Raw genomic sequence first — 27500 nt, 5'->3', positions numbered from 1 at the left:
AAATTGTGGTAATAAGAAGTGATCATTTGTTTTTACCAAAGGCAATATTAACTCAGTTTTAACAGAGTTGGATGTATACATGTCACATGGACCGGCTGCGGGGCTGGAGTCCAGGAGAAGGGACAGGCTAGCAGACAGGTCGCAATGGTCAGGAAACAGGCAGTGGTCAGAAGCAGGCGGCAGGCACATAGCGATGGTCAGGAAACAGGCAGTAGTCAGAACAACAGAAGAACAACGTAGTAAGGTCCTAATAGGTTCCAATGTACGGCAACAGCAAATGACACAATGAGACAGCAAGCTTGCTTACTGAGGGCACCACAATAAACAAGTGTGGGTGATAAGTCAATAAGCCACCTTAGAAATTTCTCTTCAGAGAATATCAGCAGTGAAGCAGCAGCTTTGGTAGCAGACAGGGAGAGACCCAGACTGGGAAGAAAAAGGACCAGGGTTCAAGGCCCACACGGGAAAACCTTGATAACCATGAAAATCTAGGCCTAAAGGTTTTATTTGTTATCAACCAAAGCGGATAATTCTGAAAAAGGAACAGAACAAGTGATAGAGCAATCCATTGATCGACAAAAATCTTATTGTCAAGACTAATACCTAGCCTAATAAATTAAATTACTCTGTGGTAACCATATGGCCCAATTCTGCTTCCTTTCCAATGTCTACTCGCACTCAGCCAAACATACATTGATTCTTTTTTAATCTAAATTATTGATACCCATGCCAGGTATACAAAAACCCTCTAAAAGCCATATAACAAAGCAGCCGCTACTTTTTTTTATCAAGGTACTTTAGGCTACAAGCCAGGGCTTCTTGTCTCTTACATTTACCGGAGTCGTAAGCTCGCCCACTGGTCCTTTAGCAGAAATCCTTCTAATTTTGTTTAAATCTCCTAATGTCCGCATGCTATTCAGAGAAATGGAAGTATTAATGCTGAAAGTGGCAAAACTATCACCACTTGCATTGTATTTTGCTGAATGCCACTCCTATTGGTTTGCTGTATAGACTCAACAAAACTACTTTCAGAGGCCCTTGTTCTCTTCTGAGTTCTAACCCCAACACTACTGCCCCCTTGCCCATTCACACTTCGCCACCCCCATGGATGTTTATTATTTGTAGCTCCTTTACTGCCAGGGCTAATTCTTACTGGGGCTGAGCCTTACTTTTTTCTTTCCTCCCCTCACTTAAGAGGACTCCCTTACGAAAGTCTCACCCAACAGAGGCAGCGCCTAAGTTGGAGGAAAGGCTGCAGCCTTCAAAGACCTGGGTCAATAGCAATTCCTGATTGCGGATCCCAGGTGCCTCTAAGTCTAAGAGGTCTGATAGTGCCAACGATGTAGCTATGACCAGTGCCTTCCCGATCATGATACTAGTCCTGGTAACTCTTCTGGCCTTTCTGTATGACATTTTTATGGGCAGCAGCACTGATACAGAGCTGTTCAGCATCCGAGAGACATGCACAGGCCAACAGAAAGTGTGGGCACTCACCCTACTCACAAAAACCAGCCTGCCCGATGCTCACATCCCTTCGGTAACCTACTGGGGTTCTGGATCAGACTGGTCATGACTCTGGCCTCTTGCCATAATGCCGCAGCTCCAATATCTGAAAGGCTTCTTTTTTTAACAATAGCAACATTTACAGTATGATGAAGACATTTGGTTGTTGGTAAGTATGTTGCTTCAGGTTCTCAGGTGACTTTTTTTATGCCACATTTTACTGAATAGCCATACTCTGGTATTTTGATACCTCCTTTCAGATCATGAGTATCAATAATTTGGAATCAGATAATTAATTAACTCAAAATAACTGTAGCTATAGGGCCTGAATATCAAAATTAAATTAATCTAATTTGAGTTTGTGTATATACATGTTACTGTAATGTCTTATATTTAAATAACATTTCATGTTTCTACTGCTCTAGGTCTGAAGACTATTGTGGGAGCACTGATTCAATCGGTTAAGAAGCTTTCAGATGTGATGATTCTCACAGTGTTTTGTCTGAGTGTATTTGCACTAATAGGGCTGCAGCTTTTCATGGGACACCTGAGGAATAAGTGTGTGCAGTTACCTCCGGACTCCGCTCTTGAAATAAACCTTACATCCCAATTTAGCCATGAAATAGACACAGACAGAGCCTTTCCCAATAACCCAATGAATTGGACCGATTATACCAGCAATGAAAGTAAGTAATGGTATTAAAACTGTGATTACGTCATTTTACATGAACAACAAAAATAATTTATACATTTCAATAATATTTTAATAGATATTTACAGTCAGCAATCCAGCAACTAATAAACTGCACTTTGGCATCAGATATATTATTTTAACCTTCCATATTAGAGGATTTATGTTAATCTTCTGTGTCTTCAAAGCCTGAAGTGGTACTGTAAAACTTGATTAGGTTACACTGTAACATGTAACATTAAAATCCTGCTCATCAGTTGTCATCCATATAATACTTAGATACAGGTGCTTTAGATGTCATAGTGGCTGCTTTAATATTCACATTTTAATCTGGTCTGTAACTGTTACATACGCCTATAATATATATTATCTCTAACTGTGCATGCAAGGTCTTATATATAATGTATACCATGTTCACTTATGCAACTATGTATTTGTAACCATGTATTATTTGTCATCTTAACTCTATGCCCAGGACATACTTGAAAACGAGAGGTAACTCTCAATGTATTACTTCCTTGTAAAACATTTTATAAATAAATAAAATAAAATCACTTAACAGCCAGGGATTATGAGTAATGACATGCAAATTAGCATTTGCAGAGTGTCACTTTTTGAATAGAAAGTTTTGGTGAGATAGTAGTAATAGGTCACAGAAATATTCAGAGAATTAGGTTCGAAACATATTAAAATATTGTGGCAGAAATGTACAGTAAAATCTGCAATGTAATTAATATATGTATTTTTTTGTCTTTTTTAACCCATATTTATCTTCTTGCGTTTGTCCTAGTAACAACCTACAAAGCAAAGCCATCACCAAATTCAAGTCCAAAAGGCTGAAAGAGCAATTCTTGGATGGGTTGCTCTCTGTACAGAATATACAGTGCCATGCTTGGCTGTACAAGCTCTTTTTCTGTACGAGCTGCTTGCTGCAGCAAGCTAAAACTTTTTAACAATACCCAGAAAACAAATGTAGCAAAAGAGGCATATTTAAGATCAGATTCAATAAATGGTGCAATGCTCTAAAGCAGCAACTCATCCTAAAAATATATATTTCCTTTATATTTTAGTAAAGTGCTTTAACTTCTGCTCTTAGCAATGACAGCTTTTAAAAATTCTATAGTTAACTTCTTGAGATACAGGCTGCTTAAAAAATCTGCCTCCCCTGGAGCCTAAAATTTGTTAAAACAGCAGAGGTTGTCATGATAACATTTGATGCCAGCGCAATTATAAACAGGCAAGAATTCTGCAAAAAAATTAAGATTTTGAATAAATGAAATGTTAGAAAAAGATCAACACAGCATAAACTATCATCTTTTCTCTTGGCCTATTTTTGTTTTTTTGGGGGGAGGGGATTGCTGATGATCCATTCATTATTTGATTCTGCAATAAAGTAGTACAAGATGTTTGAGACATTGGAGCAGGATTGGAGAACCTGTTTGAGACGTGAATACTATACCTTCCTTATTTAAAGCTGCAGTTCAGTCAATATCCTGCGTGTGTGTTTTTTTTAATAAATCAGTTCTGTAGTAAGAAAAAATACTTTTAGCATTTTCTGTTTTTAAAAAAACAACTTTGAAAGACAAATTTTCTTGTATTCTATTTTAACAAGCATTTGCTAAGGCACTGCCCCTTCATGTCCTGTCAAGCTCTGGCACACCCCTTTGTCAGCCCTGCCCTCCCTCTAGCACATGTCAGTGCAGGAGTTCTCATGAATATTCATGAGCTTCCACTGACTGACAGAAGTAAATAAAAACATATGCCAGCTCTAATTATGTCATCAAATTTCACCTATCAATACATGGAGAACGAATTGACTGGCAGCTATACAGTTCTTTAGGTAATTAGAGATTGCCCACATGAAACTATTGAAGTAAAAAAAATAATTAAAAAAAAAAAAAAGACTGAACTGCAGCTTTAAGAAGAAACAAGCTTAGCTAAACAGTCAGAATCAGAATACCCATAGTAAATAGAGTAAGGGTGTTTACAGGCTGCTTCTTCAGCGCATGAAAATGGTCAGTACGCATTTCATTCATTGCAAATAGTGTCATGTTAATGAATGATTAAACAAATCGGATCATTTTATTGGCCAGGGGTGAATTAATTAATTACTCCACTGGCCTGTATAACGGAAATTATTGGGGTCTATTAATTAAAATGCTAAATTGTAGTTGACAGACTGCTTATGTTGTGATACCGTTTAGCAGCCCAAGATTAGACTTCTTCATAGTTGAAATTATAGCGTATATAGCTTTCACAACTTCATAGGTTGCTTCTTCAAGATTACAGTTAGAAGGAGAGATGCTGTATGTGATGTACAGAACAGTATGTTATATGATGTATGTAAAATTGAAGAAGAAAACTAGGAGGCTCTGTAAGCTTTGCATACTACCATTTAATCTATGAAAAGCTCTAATTTTGGTCCGCTAAAATACATCAATGAGTAGTACAGAAATTTCACGTCAAAACACATCTTATTTGCATACACTTTTCATAATAAAAAAGATAGGATTCAGAGATTTGACATGACTTGTAACATTCAGGACACTGGAAGGCACTGTACAAGGTGCTGGCTCGTTAAATTAGCACTGATCACAGTAATATGTTAAAAAGGTTAACAATAGGTGATGCTAGAAAAAGAAAAAAAAAAAGACAGATTTGCATAATTATTTTAACATTAAATAATTATATATTCAGATTAATGGTGTGTAAACTGTAACTATTACATCCCCCAGTTGAATTAGTTAAATAAAAAAAATAATTATTAGAAAGTATTTACAAAGTAACCAATGACCTATTTTTAACCTATTAAATATATTCCTGAAATTGTTTAATGTGTTCCTACTTTATGCAAAACTGCACCCTTAACACTTCTGTGCAAAATGTTCCTATAATGATATACACAGGCAAACTATCAATATTGCCAGTCCGCGGTCAGAAGGAAATATTAACCGGTGAATACTTCATTCTGCAAAATCACTCATTTACATAGCAAATTTATATATCACGCAGAATCAATAAGTAAAAACAAAAAGTACATTTCTGCACTATAGTTAATAGGCCGCATGTTACGGTAGAAGTCAAGGACACAAAATACTATGTAGAAAAAGGAATTACGGTAATCGTTTTTAGGATTACCACCGCATTCACTAAAAATGATTTATTCATAAATGAATTACAATATTAATTCCTATTTGCATACCTGAATATTGCTGTAAATCTGCATTAAATAACACTAGAGATACGAATACGCATTCGCACATATAAATGTATTAAGCATTAATTAGCAGTAGTGATGAACTAGTGGTGGTGTTAGAGGGCTACTGTATGACACTTTTCTACCACAAGGTTCTTATTACTATCATTTATTTATTACACGGCAACATATTCCGTAGCGCAGTACAAAAGGATTGGAGGCTGAAAACAATAAAATATCAAACATTAACATACATTGTTACACTAGGTAAGAAGGGCTCTGCCTCAAGGAGCTTACAATCAATAAGGGAGGGTAAGTGGAAACATAAGATACGGGGATTAAGACGGTTGGTGTGTCTCGGGTGGCTGCTTGTTAATAGAAGGAGTGGCGTTGGGGAGGAAGAAAGTGGGATTGTGTGGAGGCAGAGCTGGGAGAACAGGGTACTGTGTGAAGATGGAAATGCTTCAATATGCATATGAAATATTTTACTGGAGACCAATAACAGAGCAGCAGTATCGTCAGCGAATGGCAGCAAACGGCTGCCACCAAAGGCTGGGTAATAACATTTCTTACAAAACCCTATGGCTGATAATTATTTAACCCTTTGATGCCTGAGGCTACCAATGCATTTCAAAGCAATGCCTCCAGACATCAAAAAGGTGTATACACAACATAAAAACCCTACAAATAAAATACTAAACGCATAACATTTATATGTGCAAATATTAAACCTTTAGTATCTTAAGTGGCCAGGTAGTCATGGGTTCACCATTATTAGCTGGCGGCAAATACTTCTAAAGAGTTAATATATTCAAAAGTTCAACACTGTTAATAATACAGTATGTATTTTTAGAATCCATTCTAGGTTCTCTAGTATCTTGCCTACAGGTATGTCTGTAGTGTCAATCTTATACATATACATACTGTATGCAAGTTAGGCCTAAAGCCCGCCTGGAGTAGGTGATACAAATTGGTGCAATTTTGTAGTGACAGCCCGATATTGCCAGGTATTGGAGCTTCGAAAATAGAATGTGAATAGGTAATTAGCCATTCATTATATAATGAATGTATAATGTTATTTATATAGCGCCAACAATGAACACCGTGCTTTATAAAATTACAATACAAGGAAAATAAAGCACAAACAGAGGGGATAAAAGCAGCAGCAATTAAATGACAACATAAGGCCAAGGAAGCCCTGCCTCAAAAAGTTTACAATCTAAGTGGTATATTGAGAGAGGTACAGATACAATACAAGTGAAAGTGCATTATTAAAAGTGCAGTCAGAGAGGTCAAGTGCATCTGGATTCCGCGGTATAGGCGTAGACAATTTAATGAGATGCTTCTTTTAAGTTGTGAGTTTTCCAATGGGCTTTGAAAACAGGAAGTGAAACTGCTTGACCAATATTGAGTGGAAGAGAGATTAGCGGGAAATGTTTAAAACGTAAGAGTCAATAGAGGTAAAAGGTGCAGAGATAAGACATCTTTGGTTTGGATGTTACAGGTGAGTAGTGGAGTAAAGAGAGATCCTAGTTGAGATATATGAAGGTGCAGAGGAGTGTACAGATGCAGCGGCCGTTATTTGAACAAATCTCGAAATGGATTTCGAGATTTCCCCGTGATCCACACAGGTTTTGCCGGGGCAGACTATAATGGCCCATCGGATTAACACAGCAGGGGTCCCTGCTGTGTGAGTCCTACCGGGGTCTGCCTCTCTATAATAGACATGCAGTAAGAGATAGACTGAATCAGTCACTCTACAGCGCACCTCTCACATTCGATCGCGGGGGGGGGTTATTTAATTTTAAACAATACAGTATTGTAGCAGCGGGTCTCCAGAGCAGAACCGCATTTATTTCAAGTCCGGGGACCCCTTACTTCCCAAGATACAGGCCCTGTTATGGGATCTGTATCTCGGAAGCAGGGGTCCCCGGACTTGAAACCAATTATGGTCAGACCGTTATGGGGCCTGTATCTCGGGAAGCAGGGGGTCCCCGGACTTGAAACCAATGTGGTTCAGCTCCGGATAACCCCTGCTACATTACTGTAAGGTTTAAAATTAAATAAACCCCCCGCGATTGCCTGTGAGAGGCATGCAGTAGAGTGACTGATTCATTTAAAACCTGGACACCTAACAAGCTCCTATTGAACCCCCAAAATAACCACAACATATATATAAGCACATGAGTGTCACAGAGGAGTGCTACTGAGCATGGCAATATATATTTAAAACCAAAGACAGAACATAAAAACACAGACCAAGCTCAGTTTTAGCACATCCAGTGAAATTCATACACGGTACAGTGCCTAAATATATATGTATACATTTTCTATTAAGTAAAATGGTCTTTTAGTTTGACATTTTTGGCCAAAATTGTTGTAAGCCCCTGAGCCAACTTCACGGCAGACCACAATTCAGGGGTCCCTAACGCTAATATAAATTCTTAATAACCTGTGTAATAACAGGAAGAATGATTTATAGTAAATCTGTCAATATTAGTTGCAAAGTTCTAAGTCTGATTGAAGACTTTATTAACCTGTACATTACCAGGAAAAGCACTCTGTATAAGAGTTGTCACAACCATCCTGCAAGCAAACAAGTTCCCCTGTGTGGAAGATGCTATGGAGTGAGCCCTTAACCATTTAAATGTGGGAGGGGGTGAGCTTAAATTAAGTAGGAGGTTGCCAACCTCCAATCAGCCAGGACTAGCTGAAACACAATTGTGAAATATACTGGACACCTAACAAGCTCCTATTGAACCCCCAAAATAACCACAACATATATATAAGCATATGAGTGTCACAGAGGAGTGCTACTGAGCATGGCAATATATATTTAAAACCAAAGACAGAACATAAAAACACAGACAAAGCTCAGTTTTAGCGCATCCAGTGAAATTCATACACGGTACAGTGCCTAAATATAAGTATTTACTATTATAGAGAGGCAGACCCTGGTAGGACTCACACAGCAGGGACCCCTGCTGTGTTAATCCGATGGGCCATTAAGTCTGCAGCAGCAAAACTTGTGAACATATCACAGTCTACATGTGGCACAACGCAAAATGTACCCAGGTAAATGTTCGGCCGTTGCATCTGTAGTAGACTCTTAAAGGACAGAAGGAGAAATTTGTAGTTTAAAAGGAGACTAATAGGAAGCAAGCATAGATTTCAGCACTGGTCAGAATCAGGTGTGCGTTTAGAAGAGCAGGAGATGGTTTAATCAGCAGAATTAAGAATGATTGTAAGCGGGAGAAGTGTGAGGCAGAGAGGTCGGATAAAAGTTTGTTGAGGAAATCAAGAAAATGAAGGAATGCATTTGATTCAGTAGTCGTTGGACAGCGTAATGGGTGCATTTTTGCAATGTTGAAGAGAAAGAAGTTGCAAGATTTAGTACCGTATATGAGAGGGGAAAGAAAGAGAGAAGTCGAATGTATACTCTAGACATAATACTGTACTGTGAGACTTGGTGGATAATGGTACTGTAATACAGAAGAGAACAAAGAGGCCTGTTTTGAGGGAAGGAGGGGAGGAGTATGAGAAACTCTGTTTTAGCCATACTGTACAAAGCAATGACGAAGGGCCATCCAGCAGAGATTGCTGACAGACACTGTGATTTTTGACTGAGCAGGAGGTGTAAGATTGGGTGCAGATAAATATAGTTAGTGTCATCGCATAGAGATGATAGCTAAATCCAAAGCAGTTAATTAAGTCACCCAGCGAGAGTGTATATATAGAGAGAAGGGTAGAGGAGCTGAAACATAGCCTTGAGGTGCACTGTGACAGGGTAAACAAAAGCCACCAGTTATATGCCTGGAAAACCTATGTCTAGTCTGCAGTGCAGCACTGACTAGGTTAACTTCAGCTGGGAACCTCAGGACAATTAGTTGGATCCCAGCTGCCTAATCAAGGTGTGTTAAAATCCAGACTGTAGACAGAAGGAAGCTTGCTGTTGATGAGAGAGGAGTAAGCTGCTAAAGTGATTCCTGAAAACAAGGTCTGAGTAGCAAAGTAGTGAAACTGTGAACTGTCTGTCCCCTGCATAGAAAAAGGGTAGCTGCATATATATAAACTGTCTGCTAAAGAGAAACTGTTTTGTTCGGTTTGCTGAAGGAAAAGCCATTTTCGTTTGTTGCTGAAAAAGAGCTATTTTTGTTTGGTGTGCTGTATATTTTTCAAGGCAAAATAAAACAGCCTTGTCAAGAAACCCACGTGTGTAGTTGCATGTACCCTGCAACATATGGTGTCAAGAAGTGAGATTTGATTTTTTTCAAAAGGCTCCTGCAGTTAAAGGGCCACACACACACACACAAGAATGGAAGAAATGTTGAAAGCGTTTCTGTGCGAGCAGACCAGACAGCAGGGACAGTTAATGCAGGAGCAGACCAAACAGCAGGGACTGTTAATGCAGGAGCAGGCCCGGCTGCAAGCGGAGAGAGATGAAAGACTACAGACAGCACAGGATGAGCGGATTGCCAAGCTGCTGACCCAATTCCAGGGGTCTGCCAGTCAAGAACTTGCAAGCAAACCCCCGGTACTCCTGAGGAAAATGGCTCCGGACGAGGATCCAGAGGCTTTTTTACTGACTTTTGAAAGAGTTGCCGAAGCTCAGGGCTGGGCTACAGATCACTGGGCAACTGCTTTGGCCCCACTCCTCATAGGAGAAGCCCAGGCCTCATATCAGGGTCTCCCAGCAGATCAGGCCATGGACTACCGACAAGTAAAAACTGCCATACTGGATCGCTTAGGTCTGACCCCAGAGACCTACCGGCAGCAGTTCCGGAACATGAAGTACACGCTAAGATGAGACCCCGGGTCCTCGCTCAGCGATTATTGGACTTGTGTACGCGCTGGATAAAACCCGAGGAGTGCACTAAGGAGGCAATTCTTGAGCAGGTGGTTTTGGAACAATTTCTACAAATAATACCCCCTACCGCACGCTCGTGGGTAAAACGCCACGCTGCTGAAACCCTAGCTTTGGCAGTCCGACTCGTGGAGAACTTCCTTGGGGCTGAGCAGCAGGCGAGTGTCCTGGACCCGACTCCACCGGCACTTGCGGACGCCCAAAGAGGGAGGTCGGATCAATGGGGAACCTATGGCCCGTCACGGAACCGCCAAGTCCAACGGAAGGAGCAGTCGTTCCAGCAAGGACGGAGTCCAAATGCTGGTCCCCGCAGAGACCCTCATCTCCTTCCGGATGTCGGCTCGTCGCAAAATGAGAGGAACTTCCGAGGACGTCGCCCACAGGACCCACCAGATGCCTGGTCTCCAGTAACCGGTCCAGCGGAGCGCTATCCACAGCCCCCTCCTGCGAGGGAACCCTCTCCATGTTCTGCCTGCGGAGAATAAGGCCACCGGTATGTGGACTGTCCACTGATGGAGTGTTCATTCAGCAGGACCGTCGCCTCGGCCTTCACTGGAGAAAATTACAAGCCCTGGCTACTTCCAGCCCTGATTGGGGGAAAAACCGTCCAGGCTCTTGTAGATTCGGGCTCTGGGAAAACTCTGGTCCTCCAGGAACTGTTACCGCCCAACGTGTGTTCTTTTGACTCCCATGGAGCATAGAATGTATACACGGCGATGTAAAACGCTATCCGACGGCCAAAATCCGGCTACAGGTAAAAGGTCAGGAGGCTTACCTCGAAGTAGGAGTTGCTCCTTGGCTCCCTGCCCCCCTTGTGCTCAGTCGGGACTGGCCTTTCTTTTCGGACCTAATGGCCCCAGTCTTTCACGAGGAGCCTCCTTCTAGGGCTCAGGAGAACCCTGGTAAACTGTTCCCCTTCTCGGCAGACCTTTTTCCCAGTAGACACCGGGTTCAAAAGACTCGGAAGCAAAGACGCTTGGACAAACAGTCCTGGGTTTCAAGGTGACCATTCTAGTAGTCAGAGGTCACAAGTGATGGCTGGGGATGGCCAAAGGGAGGGGGATATGGGCCCTGGAGATTTACCAGACCTGTACCTCCCTGACTTTCGCCAGAAGCAAAGGGAAGACCCAGTCCTTGCTAGACAGTATGACAAGGTGGTGAAAATTGATGAACAGATTTTAGATGCACAGGGGGTGATAGTGTTCCCCCATTTTGAGCTATCAAAGGATATTCTATATAGGGTGAATAGGCAGACACAAACAGGGGAGGTCACCAGACAGATATTGGTTCCCAAGGCGTTTGTTAAATCTGTGTTCACTCTAGCCCATACTGTCCCTTGGGGTGGTCACCTGGGCAGGGATAAAACATTGGACCGTATTTCATCCCGATTCTATTGGCCAGGGATGCATAGTGATATTGCTAAGCTATGTGCAGCATGTCCAGAGTGCCAGCTAACTAGTCCAAAAGGACAAAAACCAGCCCCTTTGGTTCCTCTACCCTTGGTGTCAGTTCCCTTTGAGAGGATTGGGGTAGACTTGGTAGGACCTCTAGAACCTTCTGCGAAAGGACACAGGTTTATCCTTGTAATTGTTGATTATGCGACAAGATATCCTGAGGCGTTCCCCCTGAGAACAGCAACGGCGAAGCAAGTAGCCAACAAGTTGTTGGAACTATTCTCACGGGTTGGACTTCCTCAGGTTATGTTGACAGACCAAGGTACAAATTTCATGGCTAAACTGATGCAGGATGTCTTAAAGTTACTAGAGGTCAAGTCTGTTCGGACATCGGTCTACCATCCACAGACTGACGGATTGGTGGAAAGATTTAACCGAACTCTAAAAGGGATGCTGAGGAAATTTGTAGATTCAGAGAAGAGAGCCTGGGATGAACTTCTCCCTTTTCTGCTGTTTGCAGTGCGGGAAGTTCCCCAGGCCTCCACGGGATTCTCTCCATTTGAATTGCTCTATGGCCGCCAACCCCGGGGTATCCTAGACCTCCTAAAGGAGTCCTGGGAGGAACAGCAGTCCCCTTCTAAGAATACCCTGCAATATGTACTAGACCTTAGGAAGCGCCTAGATGTGGTCGGCCATTTTGCCAGGGAGAATCTTAGATCAGCCCAAGACAGTCAGGAGAGACATTACAATCAGAATGCTTGCATGAGAGTGTTTCACCCAGGAGACCAGGTGATGTTATTGTTACCCAGTTGCGAGAGTAAACTCCTGGCCAAATGGCAAGGCCCATTCGAAGTACTCCGCCGTACGGGTGATGTGGATTACGAGATCGCTCAACCAGGGTCCAGGAAGGGTAAACAAATTTACCATGTGAACTTGCTGAAACCCTGGAAGATGCAGCAGTCTCTATTCATCCACCCGGTGGAGGAGGAAACGGACTTGGGTCCTCAGCCTCCACGGGAGAACATCGTGAGTGACGATAAAATCCCAATGGGTAAACAGTTGTCCTCTGAACAAAAGGGGACTTGTTAGCAATAATTACTCAATTCCAGGATGTTTTTTCTGACTTACCAGGACAAACTAACTTAATTTCCCATGCAATCGAGACAACACCTGGGTTAAAAGTACGTTCCCGTCCTTATAGGTTGCCTGAAAGTCGTAGGGCTCTGGTAGAGAAGGAGGTACAAGAAATGTTACACTTAGGAGTGATTGAGGAATCATGCAGTGAGTGGTGTAGTCCACTAATTATGGTCCCTAAACCCGATGGGAAGGTAAGATTTTGTGTGGACCTCCGAAAGGTCAATGCGGTATCCAAGTTTGACGCATATCCGATGCCAAGGGTGGACGAATTAATTGACGCCCTTGGTAACGCGGAATATATATCCACGTTGGACTTGACAAAAGGATACTGGCAAATACCCTTAGAGGAAAAGTCCAAATGCAAAACAGCCTTTGCCACTCCCATGGGTTTATACCAGTTTGTGACAATGCCATTTGGACTGCATGGAGCCCCAGTCACATTTCAGAGACTCATGGATAAGGTACTGAGGCCCCATAGGACTTATGCCGCAGCCTACCTAGATGACATTGTCATTTATAGTAAACACTGGCGGGCCCATCTAAATAGGCTGAAAGCGGTCCTCAAATCTCTAAGAGAGGCAGGGCTCATAGCCAACCCTAAGAAATGTGCCTTGGGTAAAGCGGAAACCAAATATTTAGGGTATGCAGTGGGAGGTGGAAAAGTAAGGCCACTAGCCGACAAGGTAGTTGCCCTGAAAGAAGTTCCGACCCCCCAAACAAAAACGCAGGTACGCTCTCTACTGGGTTTAGCAGGGTACTACCGGCGGTTCATCCCCAACTATTCGGAAGTGGCAGCCCCTTTAACGGACCTCACAAAAAAGTGTGCCCCTACACAAGTGGTGTGGTCAAGGGATTGTCAGAGAGCCTTTGAGGACATAAAAAGGTGTCTATCAGAGGGTCCCATCCTTAGAAGCCCAGACTTCAACAGCCCTTTTATAGTGCAAACAGATGCATCAGAGATAGGGCTAGGGGCAGTGCTGTCACAACAGTTTGAGGGAGTTGAACATCCTATCCTTTTCCTGAGTAGGAAATTGTTCCCAAGGGAAAAAAACTACTCAGTGATTGAGAAAGAGTGCCTCGCAGTAAAGTGGGCAATCGAGGCTTTGAGGCATTACCTGGCAGGAGTCCATTTTACTTTGGTGACGGATCATGCTCCACTGAAGTGGTTAAATAGCATGAAGGATTCCAATGCTAGATTGACTAGGTGGTATATGGCCCTCCAACCCTTCTCATTTGAGATTCAGCATAGGCCAGGAAAAGAGAACGCAAATGCTGACTTCTTTTCTAGAGAAGGGGTAGATGGTCGGGCTTCAGCCGTGCGTAGCCCCAGCCACACACTAACAGGGGAGGTATGTGACAGGGTAAACAAAAGCCACCAGTTATATGCCTGGAAAACCTATGTCTAGTCTGCAGTGCAGCACTGACTAGGTTAACTTCAGCTGGGAACCTCAGGACAATTAGTTGGATCCCAGCTGCCTAATCAAGGTGTGTTAAAACCCAGGCTGTAGACAGAAGGAAGCTTGCTGTTGATGAGAGAGGAGTAAGCTGCTAAAGTGATTTCTGAAAACAAGGTCTGAGTAGCAAAGTAGTGAAACTGTGAACTGTCTGTCCCCTGCATAGAAAAAGGGTAGCTGCATATATATAAACTGTCTGCTAAAGAGAAACTGTTTTGTTCGGTTTGCTGAAGGAAAAGCCATTTTCGTTTGTTGCTGAAAAAGAGCTATTTTTGTTTGGTGTGCTGTATATTTTTCAAGGCAAAATAAAACAGCCTTGTCAAGAAACCCACGTGTGTAGTTGCATGTACCCTGCAACATGCACCAACAGAGAAACCTATAGGGCTAGAGGAGGAGTTGGCAAAAAGACACTTAAGAAACAGCTGTTTTGACACTTGCGATATGGTTTTCGTGAATAGAACGATAAATATATATATTTTTTAAATACTGATAACAACAATTTTTTTTACAAAAAAGACAAAAAGAGGACAAGCACAATCTTTTCTTAGTAAGAAAGAAAATCTATTAAGGACCACAAATTCCATCTTTTCTCACTCACATATGTGCACAGCAAGGAGACAGACAACAGATGAGCTAGGCTCCAACAGATATAGTCACCCCTGACCAGATCCTTAGGAACGAAGGGCACACCGGAGACCTGTTCGCTCAATCTTAGTCCCACTCCAGCCATTTTAGGATAAGACTCTATGTGTCCACGGGTTCTGCCCTGTTCTCTTCTGGATTGTCCTTGAATTAGCTCCACCTCTATGCTCGGCTATTGTTTTGCATCTTCAGGCCTCCAGAAAACGCCTACACAGTACCACCAAGCAACCCTATGCATTTCACTGGTCTAGCTTTGTCAGGGGATCCCAGAGAAACGTATAGGGTTGCTTGGTAGTGCTGCATAGGCGTTGTGTGGAGCCGTGAAGACGCAAAACACTAGACGAGTATAGAGGCGGAGCTAATCCAAGGACAATCCACAAGAGAATGGGGCAGAACATGCAGAAGCCTAGTTTCTTGCCCTAAGATGGCTGCCAGAAAAGAAATGATTTTTATCCAAGTCTGTAAAGTTTAAAGCAAAGCCATGTTTTCTTGTAATAATAATTTAGCAAGCCTTTTTTACCTTGATGCAGCCAACATCTAGAATGCTTTTTAGAGAAGATCACTTAGATCCCCTGTGCTTAACCAAAATGTTTACTGGGGGACTGATGCTTTACTTCATTACAGCATGTGTAAATTGAATACATAATTTTATTTTTCCACTAACAGGTCTGTTTTACAAATTGGAGGGTGAAAAGGATCCTTTGCTTTGTGGTAATAATTCAGATGCTGGGTAAGAAAATCTTTTAATTACCAGTATACACAATACAGCAATATCAATCTACTTCCTATGAAATCCATTTTAATTGGTTAAGATTTGCCTTAGATAAGGGTTGTCGCAAGACACTCATGTATAATGTAGTATTACTGGACTTCCAGTGCTATCCTCTTATATAGCAATGACATACTGAAACATGTTAAATATTTGGATGGAATATTTTCTGGGATGAGCAATAATATTGATTTTATTTTCCATTTTAATTAGACGGTGCCCAGACGGATATGTTTGTGTGAAAACTGGAAGAAACCCCAATTATGGTTACACAAGCTTTGACACATTCAGCTGGGCATTTTTATCACTGTTTCGACTGATGACTCAAGACTACTGGGAAAATCTTTACCAGCTGGTGAGAATGTACTTGTTTTCTAATGTATGATTTTGACAAACTTACATACAAGACCATAGCTGTCTCCTAACTGTTATAGTTCATAACTATGTAACTTTGTGTCTGAACATAAGCAAACCAATCTGGTGGCAACTGGTATGAAAGGCGTTATCCAACAAAACTACTATACCCTCAATGGCAAATATTTGTGCATTAAACTGATAGATTTATAACTCCTTATGGTTTTATTGCAGAAGAAAGTCTTTATACTGTATGTTAACGCGATCCTTTAATTTCCAACAGACGTTACGTGCTTCTGGCAAAACCTACATGATTTTTTTCGTGCTGGTTATTTTCCTGTGCTCCTTCTACTTGGTGAACCTGATCTTGGCTGTGGTAGCCATGGCTTATGAAGAACAGAACCAGGCAACTTTAGAAGAAGCAGAGAAGAAAGAAATAGAATTTCACCGAATTCTGGAACAATTAAAAAAGCAACAAGAGGAAGCTCAGGTAATATTGTAAACATTGTGCAATGTAGAAAATTGAGCAGTAATTTAACATATATCATATACAGTATGCTTGATTTTGCTTGTTCCAACTGAAGCTGGATATTTTGATATCAACATTAAGAATTTACCAAAATACACATTTTGGACAAATTAACTATCTACTCTGTCAACTTTACGCTTATATTCTATGTGTAAAAAATATATATCATTGTAAAGCAAAGCTTACTATTTCAATTTGCTCTGCGTACAGTAAATACTAAATAGCAACATGTATTTATGTAAAATAAAAATAACATGATAGTTATTTATCATGTACACACCCTACATAGAAATAGCAAGTTTCACCCTAAGGTTAGTTATTTACTATAGACCATATGTGGAAAAAATGACACAGTTTTAATTAAGTTCAATAAGGATAATTTGTCCAATATTACAGGTCATGTGTAAACAACCCATATAATATATATTATAAATACAGTACACAATATCAACGTTTTGATCTGCACAAAGGGATCTTCATCGGGGGGGGGGGGTGCGGATCGAAACGTTGATATGGTGTGCTAATACATTTCTTTATTATCATACTGCTGAGTGCTGTTGCCTTCTTCTTGCCAACTTTGCTGCTGATAATGTATACTTTATGTGTTTTATGGTACAGGCGCCTGACCATTGTATTAATACAGGAGTGCCAGTGTTCAGCTATCTATATCTATCTGTCCCTTGCTTCTTTTTTGCATAGCTGGCATAACCAACCCCACACTGAGGAGACCCCTTAAGGTCTGTGGGTGGGTTTGCTGGCTATGCATCTTAACCCTGGCTGTGCTCAAAGCTGTGACCATGCATCCATGTTGAATGGTTTTGAAGCAAAAAGTGGCACTGTGTGCTTCTTTGCATGTCATTTCCCCAAATCCCTTGCTGCAGTGGAAGTGCTGTGTGCTGGGTGATAATGGTGAAAGGCGGGGTTGCAGACCTGTCTAAGACATGCAAATGAGCATACAGTAACATATCCATTTGCTATTGCTATATATATATACAGTGTTCGACAAACCTATACATTTGCACGCCCCGGGCGAGTGGATTTAACATCGTGGCGAGCTCCTTTTGGCCCAAGCAGCACACATGTGGTACTAGGTGGCGAGTAGATTTTTTTGTTCGGCGAGTAGATTTTTTGGTGATTTGTCGACCACTGTGTGTATATATATATATATATATACCATATTATGCCTGTTTTATGTCATTCTATTCAAATTGTGTAAATTATCACTATATCTGAATAGTGCATCTTAAAAATAAAAGTGGAATACTCACATTTTTTATAGAGGGGAATTTGTCAGGCTTTGATGTATAGTATAGTAGAATTGGGAAATGAATCCCTGGTAGGTGCTTCTAATATCAGGTTGATGATAGCAATATAGAATATAATCCAGGGAAGAGTATATCTTCAATAAAGTACATGTGTAGTATGCAGGCTTGAGTGCTCACTTTGCAGCCCTAGTATGGGATAGGCAATAAAGTGGTGAAAAACGCCCCACAGTGAGTGTGTGAAATGAGCACTCAATGAAGAGAGCACACCCCACACCCACTAATCGGAGTAAGACACCCTAATCCCTAGGCATGAGCAGGTAAATCGCCTTACCATATATAAACTGCATGATTATAGAAACAAACAGTTAACTCACAGATCCTGAAGTCCTGGAAAAATTCAGCGTGCCTCCTTCCGGTAATAGTCAATCCAAGTGAAGAAGAATGGTGGAGCACTGCTAGAAAAATGAATAAAGGGCTGGAGGCTTGTAGCAAGTTAAAAATGCTTTAATCTATTGCATGAGTAGACCGGGCTACAGAAAAAAGGGGGTTCTCTAACGCGTTTCGCGCTGTCAAAGCGCTTTGTCAAAGAGTAACCATAGTGTACAAAAATCACTTATTTATGGATGCCCAAATGCGGAAGTAGATTCGCGCCAAAATGCACCCCCCGATCACGTGGTCAGGTGTAACTACGGGTGCCTCAGGGTTTGAATCTTTGACAAAGCGCTTTGACAGCGCGAAACGCGTTAGAGAACCCCCTTTTTTCTGTAGCCCGGTCTACTCATGCAATAGATTAAAGCATTTTTAACTTGCTACAAGCCTCCAGCCCTTTATTCATTTTTCTAGCAGTGCTCCACCATTCTTCTTCACTTGGATTGATGTATAGTATAGTACATTTGGATGAATGTGCTATTAGCACAAGCAAAAGGGTGATGGCAAATTTTTGATTGCTGGCAGTTGCACAGTTGGGGGTATAGTTAATATGATACATACTGTATAGCATGACAGCACATGTAGTCATTTGTGATTGTGCTCCCCTTAAAGGATTTTGTAAATATAGTCCCTAAACATTTAGCTCATTATATGGGTGCAAATAAATGTCCCACCTTTCAATAGAAACCATCTTAACAGCATCATTTCAGTCAGTTACATATAGAATTGTATTGTCTTTTACTACTAACTAACTATTTTACTAACCTTTGATTCCAAACTGAAGACCATATACTATTCAACTCAGCAGACATTAAAAAGATACCACGTTTCATACAAAATGGAAATTAATAAAACAAGATAGATTGTTGTCATAAAACATTTGTACACCTGCCTGTCTTCCGACTGATGTATCTTCTTATCTTTGCAGCTAATAATTTTCCAATATAATTTCTAAAGTAATACTATATTATGTATTTTAACCAGTTACATGCTGAATATAAATAAATAAATATATATATATATATATATATATTATATATATATATATATATGTATATATATATATATATAGACAGAAAAAGAGAGAGAGTGCACGCCCCATAGCATAATACTGCATAAAATTTATTAAAACAAGGAAGGGGATGGGGGGTAGGGGGGGGTAGGAATCGCACTTACAGGATGCAAATAGTTAAAAGACAATTTGTGATAATATCACCACCATCCGGTTCTGGATACTGGAACACGTCTCCGTGGACTCCAGGGCTGCCAGACACGATAACCAGAGATCAGATGATGAAGGCTCCGTTCGCTCTCTGCACAGAGTCCAAAGCTCCAGCTCACACTTTCAATGGCCGCCGATCGTATTCCCGCGCTTGGTGTAGGCTGCTGCGCGTGCGCGGCGTCGTGATGACGTGATCGCGCTCTCAGTACCCTAACGCGTTTCGTCACCTGACCGGTAACTTTCTCAGGTGACGAAACGCGTTAGGGTACTGAGAGCGCGATCACGTCATCACGACGCCGCCGCGCACGCGCAGCAGCCTACACCAAGCGCGGGAATACGATCGGCGGCCATTGAAAGTGTGAGCTGGAGCTTTGGACTCTGTGCAGAGAGCGAACGGAGCCTTCATCATCTGATCTCTGGTTATCGTGTCTGGCAGCCCTGAAGGAGTCCACGGAGACGTGTTCCAGTATCCAGAACCGGATGGTGGTGATATTATCACAAATTGTCTTTTAACTATTTGCATCCTGTAAGTGCGATTCCTACCCCCCCCTACCCCCCATCCCCTTCCTTGTTTTAATAAATTTTATGCAGTATTATGCTATGGGGCGTGCGCTCTCTCTCTTTTTCTGTCTGTAGATATCTGTGGAGTTGGTTTACCCCATGTGAGAGCAACCTAAAGACCCCTTTCAACATCAGAAACCTCATCATTATGGACTAATTATTGAAGGACTGGTTGGAGTTTTTTTTTTTGTTTTTTTTTGTGTCTTTCTTTTTCTCTTTTTTCAGCACGTTTATGCACTGTTTTGTTTACTTTTATTGGTTGTGTTATAATAGAATGCACTTAGGTCACATTAGTTAAAGAGATATACTAATATTTTTAAACAATATTCACTTTACACAACTTTTTATTTATTAATTATAGTTATAATTATTTCAATATATCACAGTTATATTTTTATTTTTTGGCGCCACACTTTTTTGTGTTTTATATATATATATATATATATGTATAGTCAATATAACATGGTTATTATTTAGACTTGACATTGTCCTATCTTCAGTCAAACGGTAGACACCTCTTCTATAAACAAATACTAGTTTAAAGTATTAAAGTCCTAAAAATAGTTAACTGTAAATGTGTTTATTAATGTACTTACTAGTTCAAAGGTGGTAACATACAATAGTCATAGACAATAGACCAGGGGTCTCCAAACTCAGTTCTCAAGGGCTGCCAACAGGCTAGCTTTTATGGCTATCCCTGTTTCAGCACAGGTCTTTGACTGCGCCACTTATTGAGCCACCTGTGCTGAAACAGGGATATCCATAAAAGCCTGCCTGTTGGCAGCCCTTGAGGACTGAGCTTGGAGACCCCTGCAATAGACCAATCAAGACGGAAGTTTTTGAATACTTTACATCATGTGTCATTATAGGCAGTAGCAACAGCGGTAGCAGATGCATTTCCTGAGTCACAAGAATTAAGTAAAGAACCTGGGCTAGAATATCCTTCTGAAAGCTCTTCTATAGTATCAAAACTGAGTTCAAAAAGTGCCAAAGAGAGGAGGAACTGGAGGATACAAAGAAAACAGGTAGAGTATTCTGGAGGACAGGATAATGGGGGATGAGGAGAAGTGTTACAAGTCTGGATTGGACAGCAGTGTAAAGAGAAAAAAGTTCTATTTCTCCAGAGCAGGGAAACAACTAGAGTATGCAAAACACTAATCCCCACACCACCAGGTAAGATTTAATTAACATACCATTTTCGGATGTTTTTCACTTTGTACTTAATTATTTGTGCTGGAATCCAATGTATGCATTACTTTGGATACAGTAGTTATTCAGTAGAATCAGCACACCTCCTGTTACATGGTTTGAAATGCAAAATTACCTTCTTTTCCATCCATGTAACAAGAGGTGTGCTGATTCCCCTGAACAAAAAAGAAACCTTTCCGTGCCTGGGTGCAGGCACTTAAACGTATGTACATATCTCACCAGTTAATTTGTATAGAGTTGCAAGGACGTGCGTCACTATTTCTGCTTCTCTTTGTTTCTTATTTGGAGGTGCGCTGATTCCCCTGAACAAATCTTCAACTCAAGAACTTGGAGCAGTTCTTTCTTCAAGCAGCACCACTTTATTAGTTTATTTAGTTTAGACATCATCAATTTTGAGCGCTTCTGTATCTTGACTTATATATGTTGTCAATTGCAATATTTTCACTGGTGTTCTTTCTCTGCTATCACAAAACCAAATATGTTCTTGTTATACATATTCCAGGGTCATCACTTCTGAATGTGTTTTGATTTGTATGTTTTCACAGTCGTTGCTAAGCATCCGTGGCTCTCTGTTTTCCCCAAGGCGCCATAGCAGAACCAGCTTTTTCAGCTTCAGAGATCCTGCAAAGGATGTAGGGTCAGAAAATGATTTCGCTGATGATGAGCACAGCACTTTTGAAGATAATGATAGTAGAAGGGATTCTCTCTTTGTGCCTGGGAGACACGAAGAGCGGCGTTACAGCAACATTAGCCACACAAGTATATCGTCCAAGATTCTGCCCTTGCTTTCAATGAATGGAAAGATGCACAGTGCAGTGGATTGCAATGGAGTAGTCTCCTTGGTTGGTGGGACATGCACTGCCACTGGACTTTTCCCAGAGGTGATAATATGGGCACATGCCACTGTTCTTTATGACTGAGCAATTGTTTGCAGTGATTTGTTCTCAATTTCCCTTTAATTATTTGATTCAAACTCTTGTATGAGCTGAGAAAACAATCTTTCGTAAGACCACACATCAGTCCCTTTGTTGTCATGGATGTGTCTTAGAGAATTCCTGTACTGTAGCCTCTATCATATAACTGTAAAGGTGCCTGCTGGCAAAGATTCCATTTGCAAACTTTCCTAAAACATTTTTTTTAATGTGTAAAATGTTGCCCTTTTTTCCAATTTTCGCATTTTTGCCAAATTTTTGTTTGTTTTATTTATTTTTTAAATCAAGATTACATGATTCTCGTGAATGTTTTTGGACGAACATTGACATTTTTCGCTATTTTGTTTTTGCTCAAATATGGCAGTTAACCCATCCCTACATATTACACTGTATTCTGCAATATAAGCAGTTGTACAAAGGGAAAGCTGGAATATAGGAAACTTACTTCTTCACTTTTCATTTTATTTTGAACAAGCAACCACTATATTCTTATTCCTTCAGTAAATACTAGTATTTGTACAAGTTAGTTTTTACATGTACAGCTGCACAAAAAAAGACTTGTAAAGACTTAAAAGCTCATGGACAACGAACTGTCTTCTTGTTGATCCATTTAGAGGTAATACTATCAGCCACTAACCTGGAATAAGAGGGTGATGTCAGATTTGTGTGGATATAGTTTATATTATATCAAATCATTTTACAATCCACCCAAGGGTGTTTTAAACTGAGAATCTTAAATACTTTATTGCATAGCATTACTTTTTTGCTACACACAAACTTGAGCTGCTATTTTTGTGGGTAACTAAAATCATGGCAGATATGACATACCAGTGGCGCTCAACTCCCATCCTCAAGCCCCTCTAACAGATTACATTTTCAGGATATCCCTGCTTCAGCACAGGTGCTCAATCTGATTGAGCCACATGTGGTGAAGCTGGGATATCCTGAAAACCTGACCTGTTGGGGGACGACGACCAGAGTTAAGCACCCCTGTGATACACTATGTACCAGAAACCTATTCAGGTCTTCTCAAGGTTATCAAGTACACTATTTATTTAATTTATCGTATCCCAAAGTATTGTTTCCTCTATAAAAATGTTCATGCATTCTGCACTGTAAGAAATACATATTGGGTTATGCTCCAAAGATATTTTTTATAATTTTAATTACACAATGACTTAGTTGAGGATAGTTGCTTATATACAATTTCATACGGTTTTTGGGGTTTTACTATTATCAATGTGCATTATGACAGTATATAAGAGGGTGCTAAGAGGTTTAAATGCCAGTATATAAATTAATTTGCAGAATACTGCAACAGAGGCAGAAGTAAAGAAAAGAAGAACAAGCTCATACAGAATCTCAATGGACTTACTGGAGGATCCCACTTTAAGGCAAAGAGCATTGAGTATAGCCAGCATAATAACAAACACAATGGAAGGTATTGCATTGTCCTTTACAACTTAATAACAATTCATTTTAAAACAAATGTCTTTGATGCTAACATATACTTAAAATATACACATGCAATAAAAAGTAATACTGAAGTATCATCTGCCTAGGTTACAAATGTGTGCATACTGTACACAGTAGTGTCTCCAGAAATGGAAACCTATAGTATATCAACTAACACTGTTAAACACTTAAGAAATTCTGATGTTTAATTTGCCAATGTGCCTGTTCCCCAAAGATTAGTCTGGTATGAAGTGAATGCAAAGTCAGTGAAATTAGCACAGTAAAGCTCTGGACAACCCTTCGGTTTTGCTCCAGATTTGCATCTGTGACTTTGATGCCTAGGGGGTTATTCATTAAACTGCAATAGTATAGATCTGATGCTGTCTCATGGAAACGTACATTGAAGTCAATAGGAGATTCTGTGTAATGATGCCTCGATTGGCACGACCACAGTTTAATGAATAACCCCTTTCATTTCTTATATTGAAGCCATTGCTAAAGATTGTTTAGTGCTTAGTGCTTGCAGAATACAGATGTAGCCAGAATGTCTGGCTACATCTGTATGTTTCTTATTCACATAATTAAGCCACATAGATATTAATACATTTTACTTTAACACTTTTGCTACTATGTTTTGTCATGCTCATACTGTATAAATATCAGGTTTTTAGGGTATCGCACTTCAGCACAGGTGGCTCAATCAATCCCTGCTTCAGCACAGGTGGCTCAATCAGAAGCTCAGTCTTTGACCGAGCCTCTGATTGAGCCACCTATGCTGAAGCTGGGATGTCCTGAAAACCTTACCTGTTGGAGAGGGGCTTGACGACTGGACTTGAGCAAACTTGGGTTGGGAGATACACTACAGAGTCCTTATTTTCTAATGTCATTTGTTCCAAAAATTTATGAAATTGCAGCCAACCATGTTTACATCTTTTGCAATTATTTCAGTGTAAACATTTTTTATGTATACATTTGAAGCTAATTTCCCACACATCCCCATGGTAAACCTATATGAAGGAACATGATTGCGAGCTTCCATTAAGTCTTTAAATACATGAAAATCAGCAATAGGGTTACAGTTTAATAATGACACCATATATTTTTAGTAGGTGTAATCAACTGTTATTTTGAACTACACTTACATAATATTTGATGCATATTCCTAAATTATTAATATTTGCTTTTCAGAGCTTGAGGAATCCAGACAAAAGTGTCCCCCTTGTTGGTATACATTTTCAAATTCCTTTTTGATCTGGGACTGCTGTGAGACATGGTTGAAAGTGAAACAGATTGTGAAGATGATTGTGATGGACCCATTTGTAGACCTTGCTATTACAATCTGCATTGTATTAAACACTTTGTTCATGGCCATGGAACATTATCCTATGACGGGGCATTTCAATCATGTACTCTATGTTGGGAACCTGGTAGGTACTTTCAACATTTTAATAATGCAGTTGATACCCATGGTAATCCAAACAAAAAATATTGTGTGACGCACAGCAGTGGAGAGACAGGTCTTAATGAATGAAAAAATACTTTATTTAAGCTACATTAAAAAACGGTGGAGGGTGCAAAGCTCCTACGCGTTTCGTGCGTGACCGCACTTTATCAAGGAGTTGTTGTAAGAGTCAAAGAAGACAATTAGAGAATGTTCATAGTGTTTATACGTCCACACCATTTCTATTTGATGTAAAACTACCTTATGCTCAAAATGAAGTACTGATTAAGTACAACAAATTAATCTGACACAATTTTTGTTAATTTCAAAACTATTGTACAGGACTTTGCATTGCGAACATAATATTAAAAGTACTGTATTTGTACAGTACTGTATGGTGGAAAAAATGTAAATGCTTTATGTACAGTATTTGGAGAAAACACGTGATGTCTTGAAAGCCACCTGCTATATATTTACTGTATATCTATGAGGAATTGCAATGCTCATCATTGAAAATGTTAGTTAGGCTTCTTGGGGTGTACGTATGTATCAAGGCAAATGTAGTGCAATTCTGGGGCAATCCAATTGCTCCAGATGTACTGTATATAAAAAAATATATACTGTATATCTTATTTAATCTGGTGCCGTGTTTTTTTTGCCCCATAATTGCACCACATTTTGAATTAATACACACACATCTTGTGCTGCTTTTCAGTAGGCTGTGACGCTGTCTTCCCCATGCTGGATAATAAAACTGAACTCTTCCCTAACACAGGAAGGACATCATAACACCAAACGGAATAAGGGTGTTTAAATCCACTCAACAATGCTTTTCTTAATGTTTATGTATTAATGTTTTCATAAATATAGACAATAAATCTATTTATTATATCTATTTATTTAAATAAATATTTTCATAAATAAGTAAACAATTTTTTTGTGTCTCCAGGTTTTCACAGGAATTTTTACTGCTGAAATGGTTTTCAAGTTGATTGCCCTGGATCCATACTATTATTTTCAAGAGGGCTGGAACATTTTTGATGGGATCATTGTGAGCCTTAGTTTGATGGAATTGGGTCTTTCCAATGTGGAAGGATTGTCAGTTCTTCGGACCTTTAGATTGGTAAATCTTCATCTATAAAAATGTGTCACTTTTTAATTGACTTTATGCTGGCTGGATAAGGTTTAATTTTTAATGGGCAAATGCGCTATTATCCAGATAGGATAATAGGGATTTTGCCCATTACTGTACTGTATGTGTTGGGGGGGGGGATTGGTGGTAGAGGGGGGAGGGGTAGTAGGGTGTCCATCCGTTGCTATTGGGATTATCTTTGCTCCCATTGAGGGCATAGGTAACCACACTGATAATTAATGGGTGTATTGGCTAGTATTGGTGTTTGTATTGTACTTTAATGGTTTATTCGGGGTAGGGTGGGTGACGGTGGTATTTGCCCATGGTAGGTGTTTATGCCTATTGGGTGGATAACGGGAGGGGTTAACCCCGTCATTACCTTAGTGGTAGTTAACTCTTTCCACAACCCTCCCGGTAAGCATAAATACTTACCACGAGCCAAATACCACCTTCACCCACCCACTACCCACAATAAACCAGCCACTGGTATTTAACCCCTTCATTACCTTAGCTGCTAAGGTAACGAAGCTGTTGCTAAATGTATTTGCATTACATAGGATTGAAGCAGGTGGTCTCCTGAGCTGATATTAATGTGTGTCAGCACTGGAGACTCCCGGCTTCAATTCGAAGCAGTAAAAATCATTTTTTTCTTCAGAGTCACATCGCAGATCCCATCGAACCACCCTTGAGGTGGCGAGGTGAGAACCTGCGAGTTGCTTGCGAGTTGAAGCCGCGTTGTGAATCTCGGAGCTACTAGAATAGCTCAATATTTTAAAAAATGCGAGTGACATTTTTGGAGCTCCCGCACGGTTTGTCTGTGCCGGAACGCTACCCATTTGGGAGAAAAACTTTGAGGAAGTTTGCCATATTACCAAAGCTTACTGAATAGCCACACTTGCAAACTCGATTGAGAAGTGCCCAAAATTCTCGATAAGTCACTTATCGAATCTACTAGAATAGGCCCCTATAGCTGACATTTACTAAGTGGTGCTATGTCAGATTGTGTCTCATTTCATACCACTGTATAGTAAATGTGAGCCTATATATTTTCTATTCTGCATTTGTAATATAAGAAGAAGGCATACAGTAACTTACTATAAAAGCTGGAGATGGATGGAGCAGCATGTTTTCAAATATGACATACTCTAAATGAGTAGGAACTAAACAATCAAATATTTTTTCAGAACAAATGAAGTTACTAAACCACAAGGATTATTAAAGGGATCACAATGCATTCTAAGCTGCAAAATAGTCAAGAAAGTAACACATTTGTGCAGAAGATCAGCCACCACATCTGCTTACTATCCAAAGGTTTAATAAA

At 40.3% G+C, this 27500-nt stretch overlaps 1 protein-coding gene across 1 annotated transcript in view; it reads left to right on the top strand.

Annotated features, from left to right (window-relative positions):
* The window catches only part of LOC142499604 (sodium channel protein type 2 subunit alpha-like), a 73016-nt gene that overhangs the window by 9957 nt on the left and 35559 nt on the right, over positions 1-27500 (top strand). Inside the window, 9 exon segments of the mRNA XM_075609186.1 lie at positions 1929-2189; positions 15548-15611; positions 15864-16005; positions 16288-16494; positions 20880-21035; positions 21765-22100; positions 23460-23592; positions 24795-25033; positions 25997-26170. Of these exon segments, the coding sequence (XP_075465301.1) occupies positions 1929-2189; positions 15548-15611; positions 15864-16005; positions 16288-16494; positions 20880-21035; positions 21765-22100; positions 23460-23592; positions 24795-25033; positions 25997-26170 (1712 nt within the window).

The sequence above is a fragment of the Ascaphus truei genome, chromosome 7, assembly GCF_040206685.1.
Source record: "Ascaphus truei isolate aAscTru1 chromosome 7, aAscTru1.hap1, whole genome shotgun sequence".
NCBI lineage: Eukaryota > Metazoa > Chordata > Amphibia > Anura > Ascaphidae > Ascaphus > Ascaphus truei.
This window is presented reverse-complemented; position numbering and strand designations above follow the sequence as displayed.